Source organism: Yarrowia lipolytica, chromosome 1E (assembly GCF_001761485.1).
Source record: "Yarrowia lipolytica chromosome 1E, complete sequence".
In the NCBI taxonomy this organism is placed as follows: Eukaryota; Fungi; Ascomycota; class Dipodascomycetes; order Dipodascales; genus Yarrowia; species Yarrowia lipolytica.
In genome coordinates this window covers 2,755,318-2,775,632 of record NC_090774.1, presented here as the reverse complement: position 1 = coordinate 2,775,632, position 20,315 = coordinate 2,755,318, and the positions used below count along the sequence as shown (strand labels likewise).

Below are 20,315 nucleotides of genomic sequence, written 5' to 3'. Positions count from 1 at the left end.
GTTGTTCGCCGACCGCTAGCGCGCAACTTGGCAAACCCAATCCGTCGGAGTTCGAGGGCCCTGAAACCGGCTGGAAGGGCGCAGGCGATACGAGGAGTTGGTGTTTGTATGTTTGTATGTCGGGAGTTACAACGCCCTGAGTGAGTCAGTAAGTGTTGAGTAAGTACTAAGTAAGTGATAAGTAAGTGATCAGTAAGTTATAAGTAAGTGATAAGTAAGTACCAACTAACTTGCCTCAAGAGATACCCCGCTTCCCCAGTTGACTGCCAAAAATATCTACGGAAACTCCAAAGTCGAGTAAATCACCAATACACCGCATCATCTATCTCTAGCGTCATTCGAGTAACTAGCAGACACGTTGCATCACCTTAGCGTATGGCTGTGTAGATACGAGTTTCACCAAAATAAAAAAGTAAAAAAAAAAAAAACCAAACCAAAAAGAAAAACACCAAAAAATGCCAAAAAAGAGCCCAAAAAGCCCAAAAAGCCCAAAAAGCCCAAAAAGCCCAAAAAAGTGTTCGACGATGGATTCCACCAGCTAAACGTCCACAATATCGCCTGGACCGGGCCAAAGTACGTGGAAAAGTCCAGCTATCATTGTTGTTTACAAGTTTTGTCTATTTGTAAGAGTACAACGACGACTCCAAAACGACATCTGAGTGTGCTGAAGACATACAAAGTTGATAATCCATCTTTTACTACATCCCTGAAGACCCTGAAGTCCCCATTCTACCCCAATATTTTGCCAATGTTGCCAATTTCGCATGTCGCCAATACTGCCCCGTTCTACCTTCTACCCCATCTGTCCAAAGACCGGTCTAGCCCATTGTTAACAAGATTCATAGCTCCATTTGTGCTCACGAGACCTTTAGTTTGTCTTCTCCTAGTGTCAGCTCACCGGTGTACTTTGGCGGTCTTTGGCACCGTCTTTGGATGGTGTATAGTCTACATACTACGCTACAGGCCGTCGGATTGATCAAGTCAAATCCCGTCGGTTGAGAGGGCGTCGAAAGGTCTAGATTTGGATCAGGTGGTTTTAACATGTAGAATATTCGACGATCTTTGATTTCTGACGTCTGACATGACAGTACGTGCACACCGGGCTCAGCAGAGTCGCGAGAAGAGACTGTCAGATGGTTGCTGGCGGTTGCTGAACTGTCTACAGGGCGCTTATCGGGTTTAAGGAGCTCTACGGCGACTCTCGCGTGTTTTATACATTCATTTAAAATCAATTATATATATCATCAATTCGGTTAATTCGGTCAACTCGAATAATCAGATAAAACAGATCAAATGAATACAATAAAATGCAATAAAATGCAATAAAATGCAATAAAAACTTTCCAGAACAAACGAATAAAAAAACGAGTTCCCCACCGACCCTCGCCCCTCCAATAGCAACCACTCTGCTGGTCGCCAGATCAACAATCAAACCCCGAAACCCCGACAGAGTCCCAAATGACCGACGTCCTGCAAACATACATGTAGCATAGATGCATATTCTATGCAAAGCAAGGGTGCAAGAGCGTGCAGCTAACACGCACCAATACACACATAAAGGCAGTGCAACTTTAGCCGAACGACCAAAAGCTAGAGCCCCAACCAAGTTCAACCTGGTCCCCGATTACGTGTCTCACCTGGCAACTGCGGCAGGAATACACGAGATAAAAATAGTCGGGGCAAGATGCCCTGGAAATCGACCATGTACCAGGTGAGTGGTGGCCATCTCGTCAGTCTTTTTCTCTCCATTTTTGTCCTATCTCTCTTCTCCTTTTGACGTGGTTTTACACCTATTTCTGGACCCAATTTCCCGCTAAAAACACGACCTGCGAAATGAAACCGAATGTAAAGCACGTCAGGAGTGTCATCGTACTCGTACAAATGGACACAAATGTATTGTTCCTGTCGCCAGGCCTGTCGGTGTGTATGTTTGAGATTCCTTGTGGCAAGGGGAGAACAGTGCCCATTGTTTGGTGACACGATGTATACGCTTTTTTGTTTTTGCCTTTGTCTGTGTCGGTAATTTTTCATTTAATTTTCTTTGTTCTCTATTCTGTTTTTCTTTATTTTTCGTTTCGTTTTCTTTGTTTCGTCTTTGTCTCGTTTCATTTGATGTCTCTTTGTCTCTCTCCTTGTCTCCCTGGACTTTGTCCAAATTGCTCATTTCGCCACACTTAGACTTTGCAGACAAAGGCCCCATTCACCAATCGTTGTACCGCTGGTCTGCATCTCGACAACCTTGTCCCAGGCCATCCTCGAATCGACGATGTATATATTCCTGGCGTCCCCATGGCGAGATCCCCATCACAATATAGTCGCAATCAGAACAGCAGACAGAGCTGAGAAGACAGAGCTGAGCAGACCGAACTGAGCAGACACAAACTCCTCCCAGTCACAAACACAAACACAAACACCCCCAAGACACAAACACCCCAAGACACAAACACCCCCAAGACACAAACACAAACTCCCCAGGACACAAACATGCCCCTCAAGTCGAAATCCAAGCTCGTGGGAATCCCCACCGCGGATGGCAAGTTCCGCTGCATCTGGTGCCCCAAGACGTATTGCAAGTCCAAGCACGCCCGACGCCACATGCTGCTCCACACCGGCGAGCGGCCCTACAACTGCCCCCACTGCACCATGAACTTCACGCGGGCCGACATTCGAAAGCGCCACGTGATCAAGTGCGCCCAGAAGCAGGAGGACTCCAAGGCCGACGACCTGGCCAAGGCTGACGTTGAGTGTGTTGTGGACAACGTCTCTGTCGTTGAGCATGTGGACAACGTTTCTGTCGTGGAGCCTGTCGTGGAGCCCATCGTCGGGCAGCCGCAGCCGCAGCAACAGTCCGTCGAGTACACCGCCCAGCCCGACTTTTTCGACGAGCCCCAGTTCCCTTACTATTTTTTCGAGCAGGATCCTCTCCAGGAACAGCACCAGCACCAGCAGCACCAGCAGCACCAGCACCAGAACCAGCACCAGAACCAGCACCAGAACCAGCACCAGAACCAGCATCAGCAGCACCAGCACCAGCACCAGGAGCAGCATCATCAGAACATGGCCCAAGAGCCCCCCCTCACTCCCCTTACCCCCCTCATGGAGCCCATCCAGAACAACATGCACCACATGGAGATGATGCCCATGGCCGAGCATGTGGCTTCGGCGCCGTCCAAGTTCCCTCTGTTGCAACAGCACCCCACGCTGTACGCCCACGACGACCACGTGAACCTGTCGAATCTCATCGACTCGCTGTCGCAGTCCGCGCTGCCTCTTCACTACCAACTTTTGCATTCCGATAGTGACTCCATTGAGAGCATTAGCGAGACCAGTGCGTCTGACGAGGGCGAGTTTTTCGAGCCGCTCAACTGGTCGCTCGAGGGTCTCATGTAGACGGAAATACCACCGTCTCCAAAGGACCCGTACTTCCCAGCGACTCTGGCCATCTTTGCATTCTATAGATTATTTATTTGCATTTACTTATGAACTAAGGTTGAGAGTATCACGTAGGTGCTGTAAAGACCAGATTCCACTTACCTACTGCTGCTGCTCCAGGTCAACATCAGCTGATTCTGCTGTCTCTGAATCACTACAAGTAGCTTCAACTCAGATTGAGGAGACGATGGTGAGTCTAGTGAACTTTGTCAGCAGTAATTGGTGACTAATGTGAGTCTGGAGATAGCGGCAGATTGGTGTTTGGATCAGCCCATTGTGAAACGCCGGGGTCTCCAACTGGTAGCTCCACCTGAAGTATCCTGAAGATGTTCGTAGTGGTCGTACCATAGTGAAAACGTGTTGCTTCTGACCAGACAAATCAGTACCAAGTCACACATTCTGTCTAAACATGAATGATTGGTATACACCAATGAGTAATCCAGATCCAGTCTGATGAGTGATTAGGTCAGCATCAGGTCAGGATTAGGAGCGTCAACTGTCATCAGCGATATGAGTGAAGCGCAAGCGTGAGTACCGGAGGTCAGAATATCTTGCGCACCTTTTTTCCAGCCCTGGGTCCCACTCACATGTCCTCGTCGTTCTCATTCTCGCACTCACTCACCCACTCACTCACTCACTCACTCACTCACCCTCTCACTCACTCACCCTCTCACTCACGTGACCCTGTCTCACTCTCTCACGTGACCTCACCACCGCCTCTAGAACCACCTCGCGTTTCAAATCGAATCGAGGGTCTACTGAATGAATCCATTCAGGGGGTGTTTCAGAATATGCAGGCTTGTGTTTGTGAAATGTGATGTCAATGTGGTTGTGTGGAATGCGAAAAAGGGGAGAGAGAGACACTCGGGCTGTCTGTTGCTGTTCACGTGACGCCCACGTCCAACCCACGCTATCCACGCTCTCCTGACAGGCGTCTTGTCGTCTGCGACTGGCCAAGAAAACAACTGGATAATATCTCCTCGAGTCGCGTATCTGAACGGCTATAACCCTAACCCACACACATCCCAAAATAACCTTTTGGGAGACTGTCCGGGCAAAAGTTTATTTTTTTTTTAAAATGTGGGTAGGAGAGTTGGGGCTCATATTTTGGACTCGACTTTTTTTTGGACCCAGCTTTTGTCAGTTCCAAATCCGCCGTCAGCACCTTTTTTGCGAGTCTTTTGAAACCAGCGCCGGCCATTGTTGCATCTGTCGACGTCGATTTGCCGATTCTCTCTCAATCCCGTGTGTCTCTCTCAACCCCGCGCGACGCCAACGTACCAGTGAAAGTGCATACGTACCAAATCCCATACGTAGCGTATCGTACGCAGCACCCAACCAGCACCAACCAGCACCTCTTTGAGACCGGTTCAAAACGTGTTTTTCCAGTAGCGTGACACTCCGCCAACACGTGACCCGCCCCTCAGCTTCACGTGACCACCCGCCGCTTTCGTCCAGACGCACCTCGGCCACACCATCTGCATCTCCACAGCACAGCTTGCCACACGACAAGTACATATAAGGCGACCTGGTGTTTGTAACGACCACAAAACCACCGGTAGAGCGACGTCAGCGTGTTACGCAGTGATTGTGACAGTGATTAGACATTGACAAGACGCCAGTGATCAGACAGTGATCAGACAGTGATCAGACAGTGATCAGACAGTGAACAGACATAGTGAGTATGACCCGAGTGAAGTTGTGGGCTGAGGGGATGACGTGGGATAAGGTGAGGCGGAGATGGGGGATGACGTGAGAAGAGACATGAGAAAAGAGGAGTCGAGGATGACATGGATGAGGTGTTGAGGTGGAATACTGAAAGGTCTGAGGTGACGCAGGTGCTAAAGATGAACGCCGTGGATTGTGGTTATGGATGGTCACCAAAATGTGGTGTACTTCTTCGGTCTGCGCATTCCACCTCCACCTCCAGCGACCGGTGATATGTGAAAATGTGTACTTGTACTAACCCAGCAGACATCCGAATCGACAATATTGATTCGACCAAACATACGACACACTCAACAAGTCAAAAGATAGCAAAAGTGAGTATGACAGGAGACGTGGTTGGAGCAAACACAGATGAGAGCAGACATCCCATGGAGTCTGTTGACGGTCCAGGTTGCGCAGAGACGTCCAAATTGCCAGATTGACAGTGACCATGACTCAACCACGTTCTGAGCATCTTGCCCGCGGGGCATGGTGGGAAGTCTCGCAAAGCCTCACAATGCGGCGCCCCATCTCTGCAGACAAGACTCGAAAGAAAGACTCGTGGCGTATCTCATCTGACGAGTCTTACCTAGACGCTCTAGCAAGCCTACAGTCACCTGGTGCCCAGTGATACGCTGCTCCGTCTTACGACATTGCCCCAGCTTCAGTAATATCCCTACTAACCCAGTGAGCAAACCAAAACCCTCCGAGGTCCGAACCCTGGCGTTCAACGTGTCCGACCACTACCAGATCCTGGACATGGTCGGAGAAGGCGCATATGGCATTGTGTGTTCCGCGTTGCACACGCCCTCCGGCCAGAAAGTGGCAATCAAAAAGATCACGCCGTTTGGCCGGTCCATGTTCTGTCTCCGGACTCTACGAGAGATCAAGCTGCTGCGCCACTTCAGCCACGAAAACATCATTGGCATTCTGGACGTGCAAAAGCCCGCGTCCTTCGAGTCCTTTAACGAGGTCTACCTCATTCAGGAGCTCATGGACACAGATCTGCATCGGGTGATCCGAACCCAGGAGCTGTCCGACGACCACTGCCAGTACTTTGTGTACCAGACGCTGCGAGCCATCAAGGCACTGCACTCGGCAAACGTGTTGCATCGGGACCTCAAGCCCAGCAACCTGCTCCTAAACGCGTCGTGTGACCTCAAGATTTGCGACTTTGGCCTGGCCCGATCGGCAGCGTCCACCGAAGACAACTTTGGCTTCATGACCGAGTACGTGGCGACCCGGTGGTACAGAGCGCCCGAAATCATGCTCACGTTCAAGGAGTACACAAAGGCCATTGACATGTGGTCGATTGGGTGCATTTTGGCAGAGATGCTGGGCGGCCGGCCTCTGTTCCCTGGCAGAGACTACCACTCGCAACTGACCATGATTCTGGACGTTCTGGGCACACCCACCATGGAAGACTACTACTCGGTCAAGTCGCGGCGTGCACGGGAGTACATCCGGTCGCTGCCGTTCAAGAAGAAGCTGCCGTTTTCGCAGCTGTTCCCCAAGGCGAATCCTCTGGCAATTGATCTGCTTGAGAAGCTGCTGACGTTCAACCCGGCCAAGCGAATCACCGTGGAGGAGGCTCTGGTGCACCCGTATCTGGAGCAGTACCATGATGCCGACGATGAGCCTACCGCCGAACCCATTCCCGACGAGTTTTTCGACTTTGACCGGAATAAGGATGAGCTGAGTGTGGAGCAGCTCAAGACACTGATTTACAACGAGATCATGTACTGGAAGAGGCCGTAACGAGACCCAAGCAAAAGAGGGTCTCTTGTCTTCTTCTCTTGTAGCCTACGAGTTGGTTCATGACGATACCAACTCTATGTACTGCAATATATTTATGTTGATGAGTGGTAAGAAGGAAGGTGAATGGACTACCAGGTAGGAAAAGATGAGAAACAGACGACAACAAGTACGTACAACTCGCGGCTCGGAAAAACTAGTTGAAACATCTTCCGAAGCGCAGTTGCGAAGCGCACACAAACGCACACAAACGAACAGGAGGTCTTTGATGCATCGCTAAGCACAAGCACGTACCGGCGGCTCTTGTTGCAGTCGGTTGCTCGTTTGGTCTCTTGGTCTCTGCACGTCACCCACCCACGGAGATAGCCATAACGCCGAGGCGTGTGTGAGTGTGTGAGTACGTGCGTGAACGCTTGTCTCCTTGCATGGTGATTCTTTCCAGAATTCGCTTGTATCTTTTCTTCTGCCCACCTTTGTCGTGTTGGAGCCCACCCTATGCATCATGTTGCCAGGGAGTTCATCTAGGGTATCGGTACGCGGCTCCAAAGGAAGGTATACGAGGAGGGACCCTTCAAATACGATACGAGTGTTTGTACGAGTGTTTGTACGAGTGTGTGCTATTCGCGTTGCCGACTTTGTGTTTTTGGTTCTCGAATCGCCTTCATGGAGTGGGCGAGTGGGCGAGTGCGTAGTCGGCTTGTCGACAGAGTCTTGATTGTACAGTATATGGATGGAGATGAGATGGAGATGAGACGAGATGAGAGGACATGAGAGGAGATGAAGATAAAGTTGAAAAAGCCATGGTGCTACTTGTAGTGGAGGTCCTAGTCTCAGCCTTACTCGGTCTAAGCTAGTCTCAGATCGTCTCAACTAGCCTCAGTATCGTAGTTTGTATCTCAGCCTCCCTTCTCCCCGTCAAGCCCACGTGGTCTAGTTTGCTCGTACCGACTCTTTCATTCTCTCTTTGTCCCCGTTTCGTTCTCTCCACCCATTTTCCACTGTTTTTCACCCGTCTTCTACAGCCCCGACGCGGTCCTGTCTTTTTCTTTTCGCAAAATGCGCGCTGCAACCGGCGCAGCAGCCGGCAGCAATAACGGCCGTCGATCAACGGCGCCTACAATCAACGGCGCCAACAAACGATATATGTCCGCCCGCAGACGTATTCACCGCGTCAATCTACGCCCGCTCGTCACCCCGTATTCTCAACAGCTCTTTTGAGTTCAACTAATGACTCATAAGACTTGGGGAAAGATTGGAAATGAGCCAACTCGACAAGTCCACGCAACTGGTGTCTCTGAAAAATCCCCGGAACGGTGGTTTTCCCCGACATATATCCACTCTCGACCCTCATTAGACAACCTCGCTTATACGCCAAGTCGCCAATCACCGTCGTTAAGAATGTATCACTGCAGTGTCATGCCGAAATGCCAAGCCACGCCGGTACGTGGACGTGCAGCAAACGGGCCTAAAAGGACCGCGCATGTGCATGCATATAAACGGTGCATATACGTATATGCATGAGCTCGGTGATTGCTCTTGATGCTGAACGAGTGTGAAATAATAAAATGAGAAATGAAAAATTGAAATGCAACATGAGAAATGAACCTACAGGTAATCGAACAACCCGCCTCGGTAGTCACGAACCCCCCCAACCGTTCTGAGGCTCATTAAACACTTCCGAGAAAGCCAATAGTGGCAAAACTATACCCCTCGCCACCCGTCAAAGAATTTTTTTTTTTAAAAAAGATTGCAGCACCCAGGATTCTCGTATGGTCTTCCCACTACAATACTAAACTAAGGCTCTCTGGTGGCTTGAACTATGGGCTGATCGGACCGGGAAGCCCGTATTTTTCACCAGGATATGGCCGCAACCATAATTAGAAAACCGTTGAACCTAGTACTAAGGCCAGTCAAGTCACGTGAGGGAATCATTACGATAAAAAATATAATCGTGAGAATTAAAAAAAGGGTAGCAAAACAGTAACGAAAATGCCCAAAAAGACCCAAAAAGATTTTGCCTCACTCACCATAGACAAAGAGGTAATAAATCAATATCAATGAATATACCAAGCCGTTATTGGACCACCCGTTGTGTTTATGCTTACTAATGCTCAAATAGCGAAGGACCAGATCACCGGTTAGAAAAGTTCCGAGCGGAACTTTGGTCCCTGCCATTTATATAAGCGGGTACTCGGCATTGTCGGTAAAATTTACGGGTCTGTCATTTATACATACATACGAATCCCCAACATGATCTTCTCAGTCGCGTTAACTATATCACTCTTCCTTGGCTCTGGTCAGCGAGATGTTAATACCCTGGGCGCTACACATGGTCAGAGAATGTCTGACCTTGACAGCAGCATCCGACGGCTGGATACTAATGTCACTATACTCCTGAAGCAGTCTAGTGATGACATATCCCATCTCTGTGAGGGCAAACTGCTGACCAAGACAGATCCGGGGTCCTCCATTGAACGGCAGAAACTCCCAGCCCTTTCCTAGAGCTCCCCCGGATGTGGTTTCCCATCTTTCAGGCCGGAACTCCTCAGCATCTTCTCCCCAGTACTCCTTGTCTCTGTGGGTCCAGAAAATGGCGTAGTTGATCTTCTGACCCTTGGCAACAAAGATGGGCTTGTCTCCTTGAGGACCTCCTCCTCGAGGAAGAGTGGTGTCTCTAACCGCGACCCGCAGATTGACAGGAACCACAGGGTGCAATCTGAGACCTTCATTGAGCACCTGGCGCAAATAATCGCACTTCTTGAGACTCTCGAAAGAGATGGACTCACAGGAAGTGCCAAAGTCGTTCAAAATTGCTTCTCTCAGCTTGTGGAAGATATCCGGCTTCTTGGCAAGCTCCATGAAGATCCACGACAAAGTGGATGCCGTAGTATCTCGTCCAGCAATCAGAATGTTCAGCACCTGGTCCCGCAAAGTGATCTTGTTTGTGGTTTCTCGAGCCAGCTCATACAAAAAGATGTACTTGTCGGGATTGGTATAGATTTCGGACTTTTCTTTTCGAGCGAGAAGAGCCTTGTCGACGTACCGATCAACATAGTCGTGGATATGCTGGTTGGTATTATTGAAGTCTCTTCTCCAGAACAGGCTTCCCACGACCCAAAAGGCTTCCTGACAGATGATTCGCAGCGACCCGAGTCTCTGTGCTCGGTCAAACGCCACCTGGAAGGTGGTTCCTGTTCGGGGCATTTCCGGATGCAGGATTTCTTGCAGATTGCCCACAGCTTCCCCCAGGAGGAAATCTGTCGCCGTGTCCATAGCCAGGGAGAAGAAGAGCCGCTGAATGTCGAAATAGGCACCCTGGTTTCTGTCAATGCAACTCATCATTTCCTGCACATGAGTTTCGACAGATTCGAGCCGAGAAATCTGCTCTCGCGAAAACTGGGGCCGCAAAAGAGCGCGGGAATGCGACCACGACGACCCGTCAAGAGTGAAGATTCCGTAGCCCAGCGACGGAGCCAGGGCCTCCTTTCGAAGACCCAGCGAAAAGTCCTTGAACTGGGTCGCCAGCATGGCTTTGATGTTATCGGGGTCGTAGGTCAAAATGGTGTTGGAGGGGAAAGCGTAGTACTTGAGGGTCTTTCCGTACGTGGCGAACACCTCCCGCCACCCAACCGGCCCAATGTCGTTGTTGAACACGGTCAACATGTGCCGGAGACCCTTCCAGCCCAGTAAGCCATTGTACGCGACCGGCATGTCTGAGGTCTCAAACTTGGCTTTTCGTCGGTAGTAGTCGAGCTTGACAAACGCCACGTACACGGCCACAAAAACGACCGCTCCAATGAGCGTTTCGATGATAATCATTTTCGTCCAGTATTGTAAAATACGAGCAGAGTAGTGTACTGTAATGTTGCTGTGATCAGGTGTGTTCGTGCCACTTCAGGAGTCCTTACAGTATATATATATAAACTTCAGTTGTGTGGGGAAATGGTGCATATATGACAGATGCAGCTGTATGCAGACGCATGCATGCAAGTTAAACGCATTAAGGTGGCGGGCTATCGTAATATGGCGTCGTACGGCTAAGGGTCCGAGAAACAGACGGAGGACATTTCGCAGGGCTTTGATTGGAGGAAGAGAGTGGTTCATTTTGGGAGAGTTCATTTAGATTCATTTGATGGGTTCTATCCCCACAAACATTGGTTTTTCTCCTGCCCCACAAAATGCATGGTCACTTGTGGGCATCTGTCTCACACATTCCCCCTCTTACAAGGCCCCGAGGAGTCTGTCTCAGCCACGACAGTAAGACAATATAACGGTGTTTGGAGGCAATGTTTGTGGGTGGTGACCGATTCATCGTCTCCGTCATCTACTGTGCTGCACCAGTACAATACATTTACTCGTACTTGTATTACATACCTATAGACACACCACAGGACTGGTTGGCATTAGTTGGCGACGTAGCTCCAAACCAGTACAGTAAAGATACAAGTAACATAATTCACGTACAGACGGATGCGGAGACGGATATGATGACCTTTTGTTGACCGAGGCCAATCTTTTGCCGAGGCCACTTCTGGTCCCTTGCATAATACTGATACGTGGGGTCGTGCTCCCTTCATGTTCGAAAAGCAGCTGCATGTCCACGTACCGGCTCTTGTATCGTACTAAAACCGGCTCTTGTTCAGATTTTTTGTTTCTTAGTAGCGGGCTCATCTCCATTGACTCCATTGCCGTTCTCACTCTTGTCACTCTTGGTCAAGGGAAACTCCCCCTCTTCCCACTTGTACTGTCCGGCAGGGTGGTCGGGGAAGATCTTGGCCCGTCCAAAGAGATTCTCCCGGAGCGTCCCTCCAGGCACGTCGTAGTCGGCCCAGAACCGGTCTCGCCGCTGCAGCTCGGGAATCACCCACTTGGCAATGTCTCTGTAGGTGCCCGGTACAATGGCGTGCACGAGATTGAAGCCATCCACATCACCGTCTTCCACCCAGCTCTCCAGCCGGTCACACACCGTCTTAGGGTCGCCAACAATCACGTCTCCTCGTCCTCCAAACGCAAACTCCTCAGCCACCCTCCATTTGTTCCACAACACGTCGGGCCCGACTCGGGAGGTGTTTGCCCAGGCTGAAACAGCTCCAGCAAGCACCTTGTTGTCGGAGACGTGGCGCAGATCCTGCTCGTCGTCGTAAACAGACACGTCAAGCCCAAACCAGCCGCCAAACAGCACCAGGGCTCCCTCCAGATCCACATATTGCTTGAGCTCCTCATACTTGGCCTCGGCCTTCTCCTGGGTCTCGTCGACGCAGATGAAAACAAGAGCAAATAGCTTGACCGACTCGGGAGCCCGCCCGAACTCGGCCGCCAGACGTCGCATCTCGTCAGCGGTCTTACGGGTTGCTTGCGGCGAGTTGCCAGTGATAAAAATGCCCTCGGCGTGTTTGGCGGCGAACTTGCGTCCGGCAGAAGACATGCCGGCCTGAAAAATGACCGGAGTGCGTTGCTTGGATGGCTCGACAATATGAGGACCGGGAACTGATGGGAAATACTTGCCCTTATGGTCAATGTACTTGACGAGGTTGGGGTCGGTATAGGTGTTGGTTTGCTTGTCCAACTTGACCGCGTCGTCTCTCCACGAGGCCTCCCACAGCTTGTACACCACGTCCATGTACTCTTCGGCCACAGCGTACCGCTCATCGTGGGGCAGTTGGGTGTCTAGACCGTGGTTCTGTGCTCCGCTTTCGAGATACGAAGTGACGACATTCCAGCCCAGCCGGCCGTCGGAGAGATGGTCCACGGTAGAGTATCGACGGGCGAGGCCGTAGGGGTGGTCATAGGTGGTGGAGGAGGTGATTGCAAAACCAATCGACTTGGTCACAGCCGCCATGGCAGGAACCAGATATAGAGGATCGTTATCGGGGAACTGGGAGGCCGAACGAACCGCTGTCTCCATGTTGCCCTGATACACGTCATAGACGCCGGCGACATCGGCCAGAAAGACGGCGTGGAACTTGGCGGCCTCCAGCTCTTGGATGAGGTCGGTCCAGTAGCTCAGAGTGTTGATCTTTGAGGCTGAGCTCTCGGGATGACGCCACAGCCCCGGCGCAAGATGGTTGGGGGTGTTTTGCATGAAGGCATTGAGAATGATTCGTCGCTTGGAGCTCGAGTTGGCGGGGGCTCGGGACTCGGAAGAGCCCTGGATGTAGGACGCGATTTCCATTGCTGTTTGGAAGCTGTGGCAGTGAAAGTGGCGATGCGGTGGCCAAGTCGGGGGCGCGGATTTATATTATCCCTCCATCCGTCACCGCCCACCCAGAGCTCAAGCCACACCTTGGGGGGAAGATTGTGTTATCAAGCCACTAGGCTGGTGATTGGTGTGGTCCGTTGAAGGTGATGAGCGCTCGGACCATTTTGGCGAAATAGTGAGTGATATGATCACGTGCCGTGAACAATTGACCATGCCATGTTTTTTTTCTTCTACACAATCGTACTTATTCTATGAGTTGATGACGAACATCGCCAGTTTCTCTCAGCCTTCAAGCCACATCCACCAGGAGCCACGGAGACAAGCTACCGACAGTTCGATTCCGGTGGGGAGAGTTATATCGGATAATTAAATGGGGGTCTCCATCTCGACGAAAAGAGCAGGTATCGAGAACCGGAAAAGTGGAGTATCTTCGGGCTGACGCAATTAGTCTGATTGGGTGTATTCTATGTCAAAAAAGAAGACATCCATCAACTTATGGCCCCAAAACACGCATGAACGAAAATAACCGTCTCACACCAACGACTCACATCAACGACTCACATCGACGGCTCACACCAACAACGCCCGAAGACACACGACGCTGACACACGACGCTGACACTTGACCTTCCCTTCGGCTCCAAAAACAACGCAACACGTCTTCTTCCTCCAGTGGAAATGTGTTTACTTTTGTTGGAATGCAAGTAGAGAGATACGCGTGACCACTGTGCCTGGGTTTACAGCCAGTATAGTTTTGGAAGCAGGGGGTGAGGCCGAGGCCCCGGAAAAATAACCACCGCAGACAAACGCAAAACCCAGCCGCTAAAGGATTAAGTATTGCACTTGTATCGGACCGCTATAGACAGGTTATATCTGTTGTAGGGAGGTCAGCAATATGACACAGCTCCACATTGACAAGCACCAAATATGCAGCTGTAGATAATATGCACGTCTGCATGCATGTGCATACATGGCATACATGTGCATAATAGGGTAAATTGTATCAGCACGCACATGTGGGAATTTTCCAGCGTGGATTAATTATAGATACTGTTCGACGCGTTCGAATCAGGCTATTTAACCACCCGCCAGCCGTTGAAAGGCTTGTAATGTTTATGTGGCTCTGAGGAGAAAGCGAATGGTGAGGGTGTCTGGACTCTTGAGGTTTCGATTTATGTGGTCCTGGCTGTCTCACCTCCAAATAATACTGCGGGGATTTCACATGTCCACAGTCCCGAAGACGTTGACATGGCATGGACAGGTAGGGTGCCACAAAAAGTCGAGCCGGGCGACCGTTGGATCGGCCACAAAGACAGCGTCCGTCGGAGCGAGCGGCCACAAAGACAGCGCCCGTCTGGTTTTGTTTTTGCGGTCGGTTCGGAGTTATTTTTCCTGGGAAAGAGCGCATTTTTGAAGGTTGCACTGCCTTGCCATAACTATCCTTCAAGGGGTGTCTATGTGTATGTGTATGTGACATAATACCGCTGTTCCAGGTGGCGAATTTGAGCGTTGGCGTCGACTGATTGACTGTCTCATTTCGCCGCTGGGTGCTTCAAGCACACCGTTATCAAGACAGCAGTAGGTATGAGTACGAGTATCGTACATAGTCACTTGGAACTACCTGTAGCGCAAGTAGAAGCTAAGTTGCGAGTACTTTCTGGTTCTACTTGTAGGAATGGTAGACAGAGTATTTGTGCTCGAGCTCGTACTTGTATGGACCGTAGTCGTTTGTCTCGAGTCCGTAGTCGTCGTCGATTGAACCGAACTACCCCTGTCTCCTTCACATGTTCGATCGATCCACAGTGCCAGACATAGCGTGCTTGTTCGTATTGACCCCGCACACGACCGTGAACCGTCTAGTGGCCCGCAAAGTGTTGTTATTGCTCCAGACTGGGCATAAGTGCCACCTAAGCTCGTTCTGCGCGGTTGCTGGTGAGACCAAGAGGCAAAAGAAATGCTCGACGCGGTCACGCGCCGCGAAAAACGGATAAATCGCCGCCAACACGCTCCACGCGTCGCCAGAAAGCCGGAAAAAGCCCTCCAACTAACTTCCTCCGCTTCTCCAGTAACGTTGAGGAGTGCAGTTGGCAGGGGTTGGCCGAGGTGAACCAAGTCAAAAGAAAAACGAAAAAAAGTATGCATCAGAGGTTAATCGGAGATAGTAGCGGAGATGCTGAAGTAGCCAGAATGAGAGGGAAATGGGAAGGAATGGGAGGGAATGAGAGGGAATAAGAGGGAATAAGAGGGAATGAGAGGGAAAAGAGGATCTATATGTATAGCGAGGCCACGTGACCTTCCAAGTGGCCCCAAAAAAACGCATTCGCGCTCGCTCGTGCTCGCTCCTTTGCACACAAGCTCAAGCGCATTAGGTTAATCTTAGAACCCTGCTGCTCTTAACAGTGAGAGATACAAGGGGAAATCGTTGTTATAAATATGTGCTGAGGACCGGACTCCTTCTTCTAACTGATATCTCACCCACCCACATCACACACAACACACACCATGCCATCAGTATCCTCCACCGCCTCCTCCAGACAGTCCAACGAAGGCCGATTCGACACCCTGACCCCCGACCAGCAGGAACGGCTCAAGCAAATGTGGTCGGTTCTGCTGGCGGCCATGGAGATCGCGGAGCCCCAGGCGCCCGCCGCGTCGCCCACGTTCGATCCCAAGCCGCTGGTCCCCAAGCTGCTGGGCGACATGACCTCCAAGGAGATCCGTCTGGTTCTGTGGAACCTGTCGCGCACCATGACCATTGACAACATGCTGCTGCGGTTTCTGCGGGCCCGCCAGTTCGACGTGGCCAAGTCGGTCGAGATGCTGGGAAGGACTCTGCACTGGCGACTCAAGGAGTCCGGATTGGACGAGCTGCAGTTCCGAGGCGAGATCGGAGCTCTCAAGTCCAACGACGTGGAGTTCATGACCCAGCTGCGATCCAAGAAGGCATACATCCACGGCCGAGACAAGTGTGGACGGCCCGTGGTGCGAATCACGCCCCGTCTGCACTCCAAGGACAAGCAGAGCCCCCAGTGCATCGAAAAGTTCACCCTGCACCTGTTTGAAAGCACGTTGCTCATGTTGGACGAAAAGGTCGACACCATTGTCTTCCTCTTCGACATGACCGGCTTCTCGCTCTTCAACATGGACTACGCATACGTCAAGTACGTGCTCAAGTGCTTCGAGGCCTACTACCCTGAGTCACTCGGCCTTGTGCTCATCCACAACTCGCCCTGGGTCTTCTCCGGCGTGTGGAACATCATCAAGGGCTGGATCGACCCCAACGTGGCCCAGAAAATCAAGTTCACCAAGAACGTCAAGGCCCTGCAGGAGTACATTGACATTGAGCAAATCCCCGCCGATATCGGAGGCAAGGACACCTTCAAGTACGAGTACCCCGAGCCCCGCAACTCCGAGGGCGACAAGCTGCAGGACCACGCGGGCCGAGAACAGGCTCTCAACGAGCGGTCGGCCCTGTGTCAGCAGCTGGAACAGAACACAATCGAGTGGGTGCAATGCTCGGCAGGCTCGGAAAAGCAGGTGCTCGACACCCGACGGGACCTCACAAACAAGCTCAAGGTCCAGTACTGGAACCTGGATTGCTACGTCCGAGCGCCCTGCGTGTGTGATCGACTTGGACAGATCCATCCTGTCATGGCTTAAGGCGGCAATTCCGGCCAGACGACTAAAGGGGTACCCTGTTGCAGGGCTCCGTATTAAATTATATGAATTAGACATTAGAGAGTGATGTGAGTGACAAGTGTAGATGTACTGTTCGAAAACTACAAGTACTTGTATTTATACAGTGACTTTTCTGGTCCCATGGAGGACATGTCCAAATCATTATCATATCATTATCATAAATCATTACATCAGCTTACGCTACCGTCACACGTAATTCACCTTCTCCATAGCTCCCCTTCCGTAGAAATCAGACACCACCTTGAACTTGTTCTCAGCAGAGTCGAGAGCAGCGGTCAACAAATCTCCTCGCTCTCCAACATCAGTCTGGGCCCGTCTGATGGCCTTCAGCGCATCCAGATCGTTGCCACACACCGGACAGTCGGGATTCTCGCCGTCCACCGCATTGAGACACCGCTGATGGAACGAGTGCTTGCACAGAAAGTGCACCGAGGGATGATCCAAAGTCATCTTGCATGTGTTGCAGGAGGTGGCCTGGATGACGGAAATCTCTTCTCTGAGCTTGTCGACAGAAGACTTCTTAGCAGCCGTTTCCTTTTGGTACGAGTCAGACAGCAGCTTGTTGTTGTTAATGGATGTCTTCTCTCCCTCAATAACCTCAAGTAGGTAGTCCTTGACGAGTCCCACAGTCGCCACAGAAGAATGGGACAAGGCCTGAATGACCTGCAGAGGAGACATGAGCCGATCCTGCCGAATCTTTGCCAAAGTAGCCACAAACTCGTCCTTAGTTTCGTCCAAAACTTGCTGAGACGAAACAAAATAGTTGAGAGCAATGGGATACAGCTCGGGCTCAGTGGGCCCATAGGTATGCAGAGCCTGGACAACATCCTCGGTCTTCCCACTTGCAATACACGATCGCAACAGATCGGTTTTGAAGCCACTGGAGGCTTCCTTGTTGTAGGTATTGGCCATGACATAGCCCTCCTTGAAAGATGACAGGTGAGAAAGAAGAAGCATCGTGTTGGGGTCAATGTAATGCTGGTACTCGGCTCCGATCTCTCGAGCCTTGTTTTCCCACTCTTCGTCCTTGTGCTGCTCGTACAAGTTCAAGTACATTTCAAACAAGGTGCAGACAATTTCCTTCTTGTCCTTTTCCGAGCCAAGACGGTCGTACTCGGCCAGATACGCCTCCAGAAAGATGATGAACTCGTAGGGATGCGAAACAAAGGCAGGGAAGATGAGATTGGGACGAGGAGGAATGTACTGAGGTCGAGACTCGTCGTCGTCGTCCGAAACAGTCACCTGCTCCTTCTCAGAGACGCCCATGTACGACACAAAAGCCCGGTACGACTGTAGAACAGGAGCGGTGAGTCGAGAGCTCATGCCTTCCTCCTCCTCCTCGGCAGTCGTGGCAGCAGTATCATGGGACGAAATGTCGTATGACTTAGGTCGATACTGGCCCGTGAAGAGCTTGATGAGAAGAGCTGTAGTCTCGTTGGGGAACACGTCCAACAATGTCTTTCCATAATCAATAGCAACTCGAATTGCGTCTTCGGGACTCAAGGACTCAGCATACCGAAGAGCACCCTTGTAGTCCTGCAGCTCAATCTTGATCTGGACAGCAAGATAGTGTTCTCCATGAAGAGCAGCAAGGTAGGCTGCCTGGGCGTGGTATCCGCTCTGTCGGAAGATTCTAATGGCCATTTCGGGATCATAAGACTTGGAGTTGGCCGTGGTCTCGATGAACCGCTCAATTGAAGCCGTATCCTTCTGCTTGGCGTACGTGTTGAGCAGCAGACCCGTGTGTTGAGGAGAAGCAAGTCCTCGGTCATAGATTTCCTCCAGGTATCGCGTTAGTTGAGCCACGAGTTGCGAGTCGGAGAACTTGAGAATCACCCGTGATGTGGCAGTATCGTCGAGGCCCAGACACGCGACATACTCATCCATAGAGCCAGCATACTCGCCCTTGTCATACAGGTACTGTGCATACCGCTGATGGATTGCGAGCAGCTCGGATTTGGGAACATTGTGCTTGACGGCAAAGTCCACCGCCATGGAGTAGAGGTTTCGGGCCATCAGAACCTCAATCTGGTCCGAAATGCGCTTCTCCTCGATTCGGTAGAGCATTCCAGAGGTGTCTAGCACATGCAGCTGGCCCCATTGGGTGAACATTGTTCTGGAAGCGGATGAAAGTGCTCCGCTGAACGCAATGTACTTGTACTCGGGGTTGACCACCAGAATTCGGTTTACCGAGTTCTCCAACGTGGCCACGGCGAGATACGCTCCGTGCTTGTAGACCTGTTTTTTGGCCACATCAAAGTCCAGCTTGGGGCCCTTGCCATGGATTGAGTAGTATTGCAATCCCGAAGTTCGAGCCACCACGAGATCGCTTCCTCGGCCATCGTTTTCAAGCACCGAACAGCCCACGTCTGCTCCTGCAGCCGAATCCAGCACCTTTTCGGCCCGTCCCGGATTCTTTCCTGACGTTGGAACAGTCAGGATTTGACTGACGGTCGTCACGTAGACCAACGAGTCGTTTTCGGTCATGTGCAGCCCCGTGACCGGCCCACTGCTATCGTAGACCAGACGCTGCTTGTGTCCGCGATCTCGAATCATGTCTCCTCTGACCATGATGACCGCTCCGTTGCCGAACCCCAGCGCAATTGTGCCAAAGTCCGCTGAAATTGCCATGGCTGTTAGTGGCTGCGTGTTGCCGCCGTTGCTGACAGGCACCACCGCATGGCTTTTTTGCGTATTGTCGGGCCCCAGTTTCCACAACTTGAGAGTCGTAGGTTGGCCCAGCAGCTCGCCGACGGTCAGTAGCAGCCCCGTGCCATCCAGATACTTGATCCGGGAAACCGTCCAGCCCTTGTCGTAGGCCTCAAAGTGTCGTTGGACTTGGAGATCCTTGTCAAAGGCCTTGATGGTGGTTCCAGACGCATAGAAGACCAGATCCACGCCCGGAGCAATCGCCGTGAGCCGCGAATCCGAGTACAGAGCCTCATCCGTGCCCGAATACGGGTCTCTTATTGGCGTGAAGTCAAAGAAGGAAAATTGGCGCCACTGTGTCAGTTCGTTGGTTGGAGATGAGTAGTTGGTGACCGAGTAGAAAAGAAAAAAGCGCAAGACGACGGAAACCGAGCTCTTATATATAGATGATGTTTGCGTCACTCCTGACCGGTCGACCCAGCTCTCCACGCGATACTCACAGCCGACATGGACATTTTGTGTTGGTTGTCGTGCGTCTGATATCGCCAGATTGGCCTTACGCACATTATATCGCACGGGGTGCATGCAGGAGGTCATAACCTGTGGGCGGGTCGGTGGGAATGTAGTCCATTGATTGAATGGTTTCTGGGAAAAGTTATTAATGATGGGATATGTTTAAGACCGAGAAATTGTTGTCCAGATGTGGTTTTTTCATTTTTTTTCCCCTACTTTTTTTTTTTTTCTGCTTCTAGGTTGGTGCGCTGGGGGATTGTTAAATCTTCAACTAAATCTTCAACTAAGTTAGTTGGCGTTGGTTGAAAAACCAGATGCCGTCTAGCTCACCCAGTTTTGAAGATATGGGCTAGATTTTTGCT

At 51.1% G+C, this 20,315-nt stretch overlaps 9 protein-coding genes and 1 non-coding gene across 10 annotated transcripts; 4 read left to right on the top strand and 6 right to left on the bottom strand.

Annotated features, from left to right (window-relative positions):
* Positions 1–2,484: 2,484 nt before the first annotated feature.
* Positions 2,485–3,390, top strand: YALI1_E27731g (uncharacterized protein; the record flags this gene model as incomplete). Its single annotated transcript, XM_504313.2, has 1 exon — positions 2,485–3,390. One exon carries the CDS (start codon positions 2,485–2,487, stop codon positions 3,388–3,390), a length of 906 nt encoding a protein of 301 aa, XP_504313.2.
* A 2,508-nt stretch (positions 3,391–5,898) lies between these two features.
* On the top strand, positions 5,899–6,897 carry YALI1_E27697g (uncharacterized protein; the record flags this gene model as incomplete). The annotated part of the gene is made up of 1 exon (XM_066094398.2): positions 5,899–6,897. The coding sequence occupies one exon, from the start codon at positions 5,899–5,901 to the stop codon at positions 6,895–6,897; it is 999 nt and encodes a 332-aa protein (XP_065950470.2).
* A 1,742-nt stretch (positions 6,898–8,639) lies between these two features.
* Positions 8,640–8,767, bottom strand: YALI1_E27668r. Its single transcript, XR_002432139.3, has one exon. It is a non-coding gene; the product is annotated as a 5S ribosomal RNA (ribosomal RNA).
* Positions 8,768–9,171: 404 nt separating this feature from the next.
* YALI1_E27649g (uncharacterized protein) lies at positions 9,172–10,713 on the bottom strand (the record flags this gene model as incomplete). The annotated part of the gene is made up of 1 exon (XM_504311.3): positions 9,172–10,713. One exon carries the CDS (start codon positions 10,711–10,713, stop codon positions 9,172–9,174), a length of 1,542 nt encoding a protein of 513 aa, XP_504311.1.
* An 820-nt stretch (positions 10,714–11,533) lies between these two features.
* Positions 11,534–13,066, bottom strand: YALI1_E27625g (uncharacterized protein; the record flags this gene model as incomplete). The annotated part of the gene is made up of 1 exon (XM_504310.3): positions 11,534–13,066. One exon carries the CDS (start codon positions 13,064–13,066, stop codon positions 11,534–11,536), a length of 1,533 nt encoding a protein of 510 aa, XP_504310.1.
* Positions 13,067–13,277: 211 nt separating this feature from the next.
* Positions 13,278–13,698, top strand: YALI1_E27622g (uncharacterized protein; the record flags this gene model as incomplete). The annotated part of the gene is made up of 2 exons (XM_068283096.1): positions 13,278–13,368; positions 13,412–13,698. The coding sequence occupies 2 exons, from the start codon at positions 13,278–13,280 to the stop codon at positions 13,696–13,698; spliced, it is 378 nt and encodes a 125-aa protein (XP_068139197.1).
* Positions 13,699–14,095: 397 nt separating this feature from the next.
* Positions 14,096–14,569, bottom strand: YALI1_E27610g (uncharacterized protein; the record flags this gene model as incomplete). Its single annotated transcript, XM_068283095.1, has 1 exon — positions 14,096–14,569. The coding sequence occupies one exon, from the start codon at positions 14,567–14,569 to the stop codon at positions 14,096–14,098; it is 474 nt and encodes a 157-aa protein (XP_068139196.1).
* Positions 14,570–14,709: 140 nt separating this feature from the next.
* YALI1_E27604g (uncharacterized protein) lies at positions 14,710–15,234 on the bottom strand (the record flags this gene model as incomplete). The annotated part of the gene is made up of 1 exon (XM_068283094.1): positions 14,710–15,234. One exon carries the CDS (start codon positions 15,232–15,234, stop codon positions 14,710–14,712), a length of 525 nt encoding a protein of 174 aa, XP_068139195.1.
* A 360-nt stretch (positions 15,235–15,594) lies between these two features.
* On the top strand, positions 15,595–16,752 carry YALI1_E27600g (uncharacterized protein; the record flags this gene model as incomplete). Its single annotated transcript, XM_504309.3, has 1 exon — positions 15,595–16,752. One exon carries the CDS (start codon positions 15,595–15,597, stop codon positions 16,750–16,752), a length of 1,158 nt encoding a protein of 385 aa, XP_504309.1.
* Positions 16,753–16,977: 225 nt separating this feature from the next.
* Positions 16,978–20,037, bottom strand: YALI1_E27556g (uncharacterized protein; the record flags this gene model as incomplete). Its single annotated transcript, XM_068283093.1, has 1 exon — positions 16,978–20,037. One exon carries the CDS (start codon positions 20,035–20,037, stop codon positions 16,978–16,980), a length of 3,060 nt encoding a protein of 1,019 aa, XP_068139194.1.
* Positions 20,038–20,315: the final 278 nt, after the last annotated feature.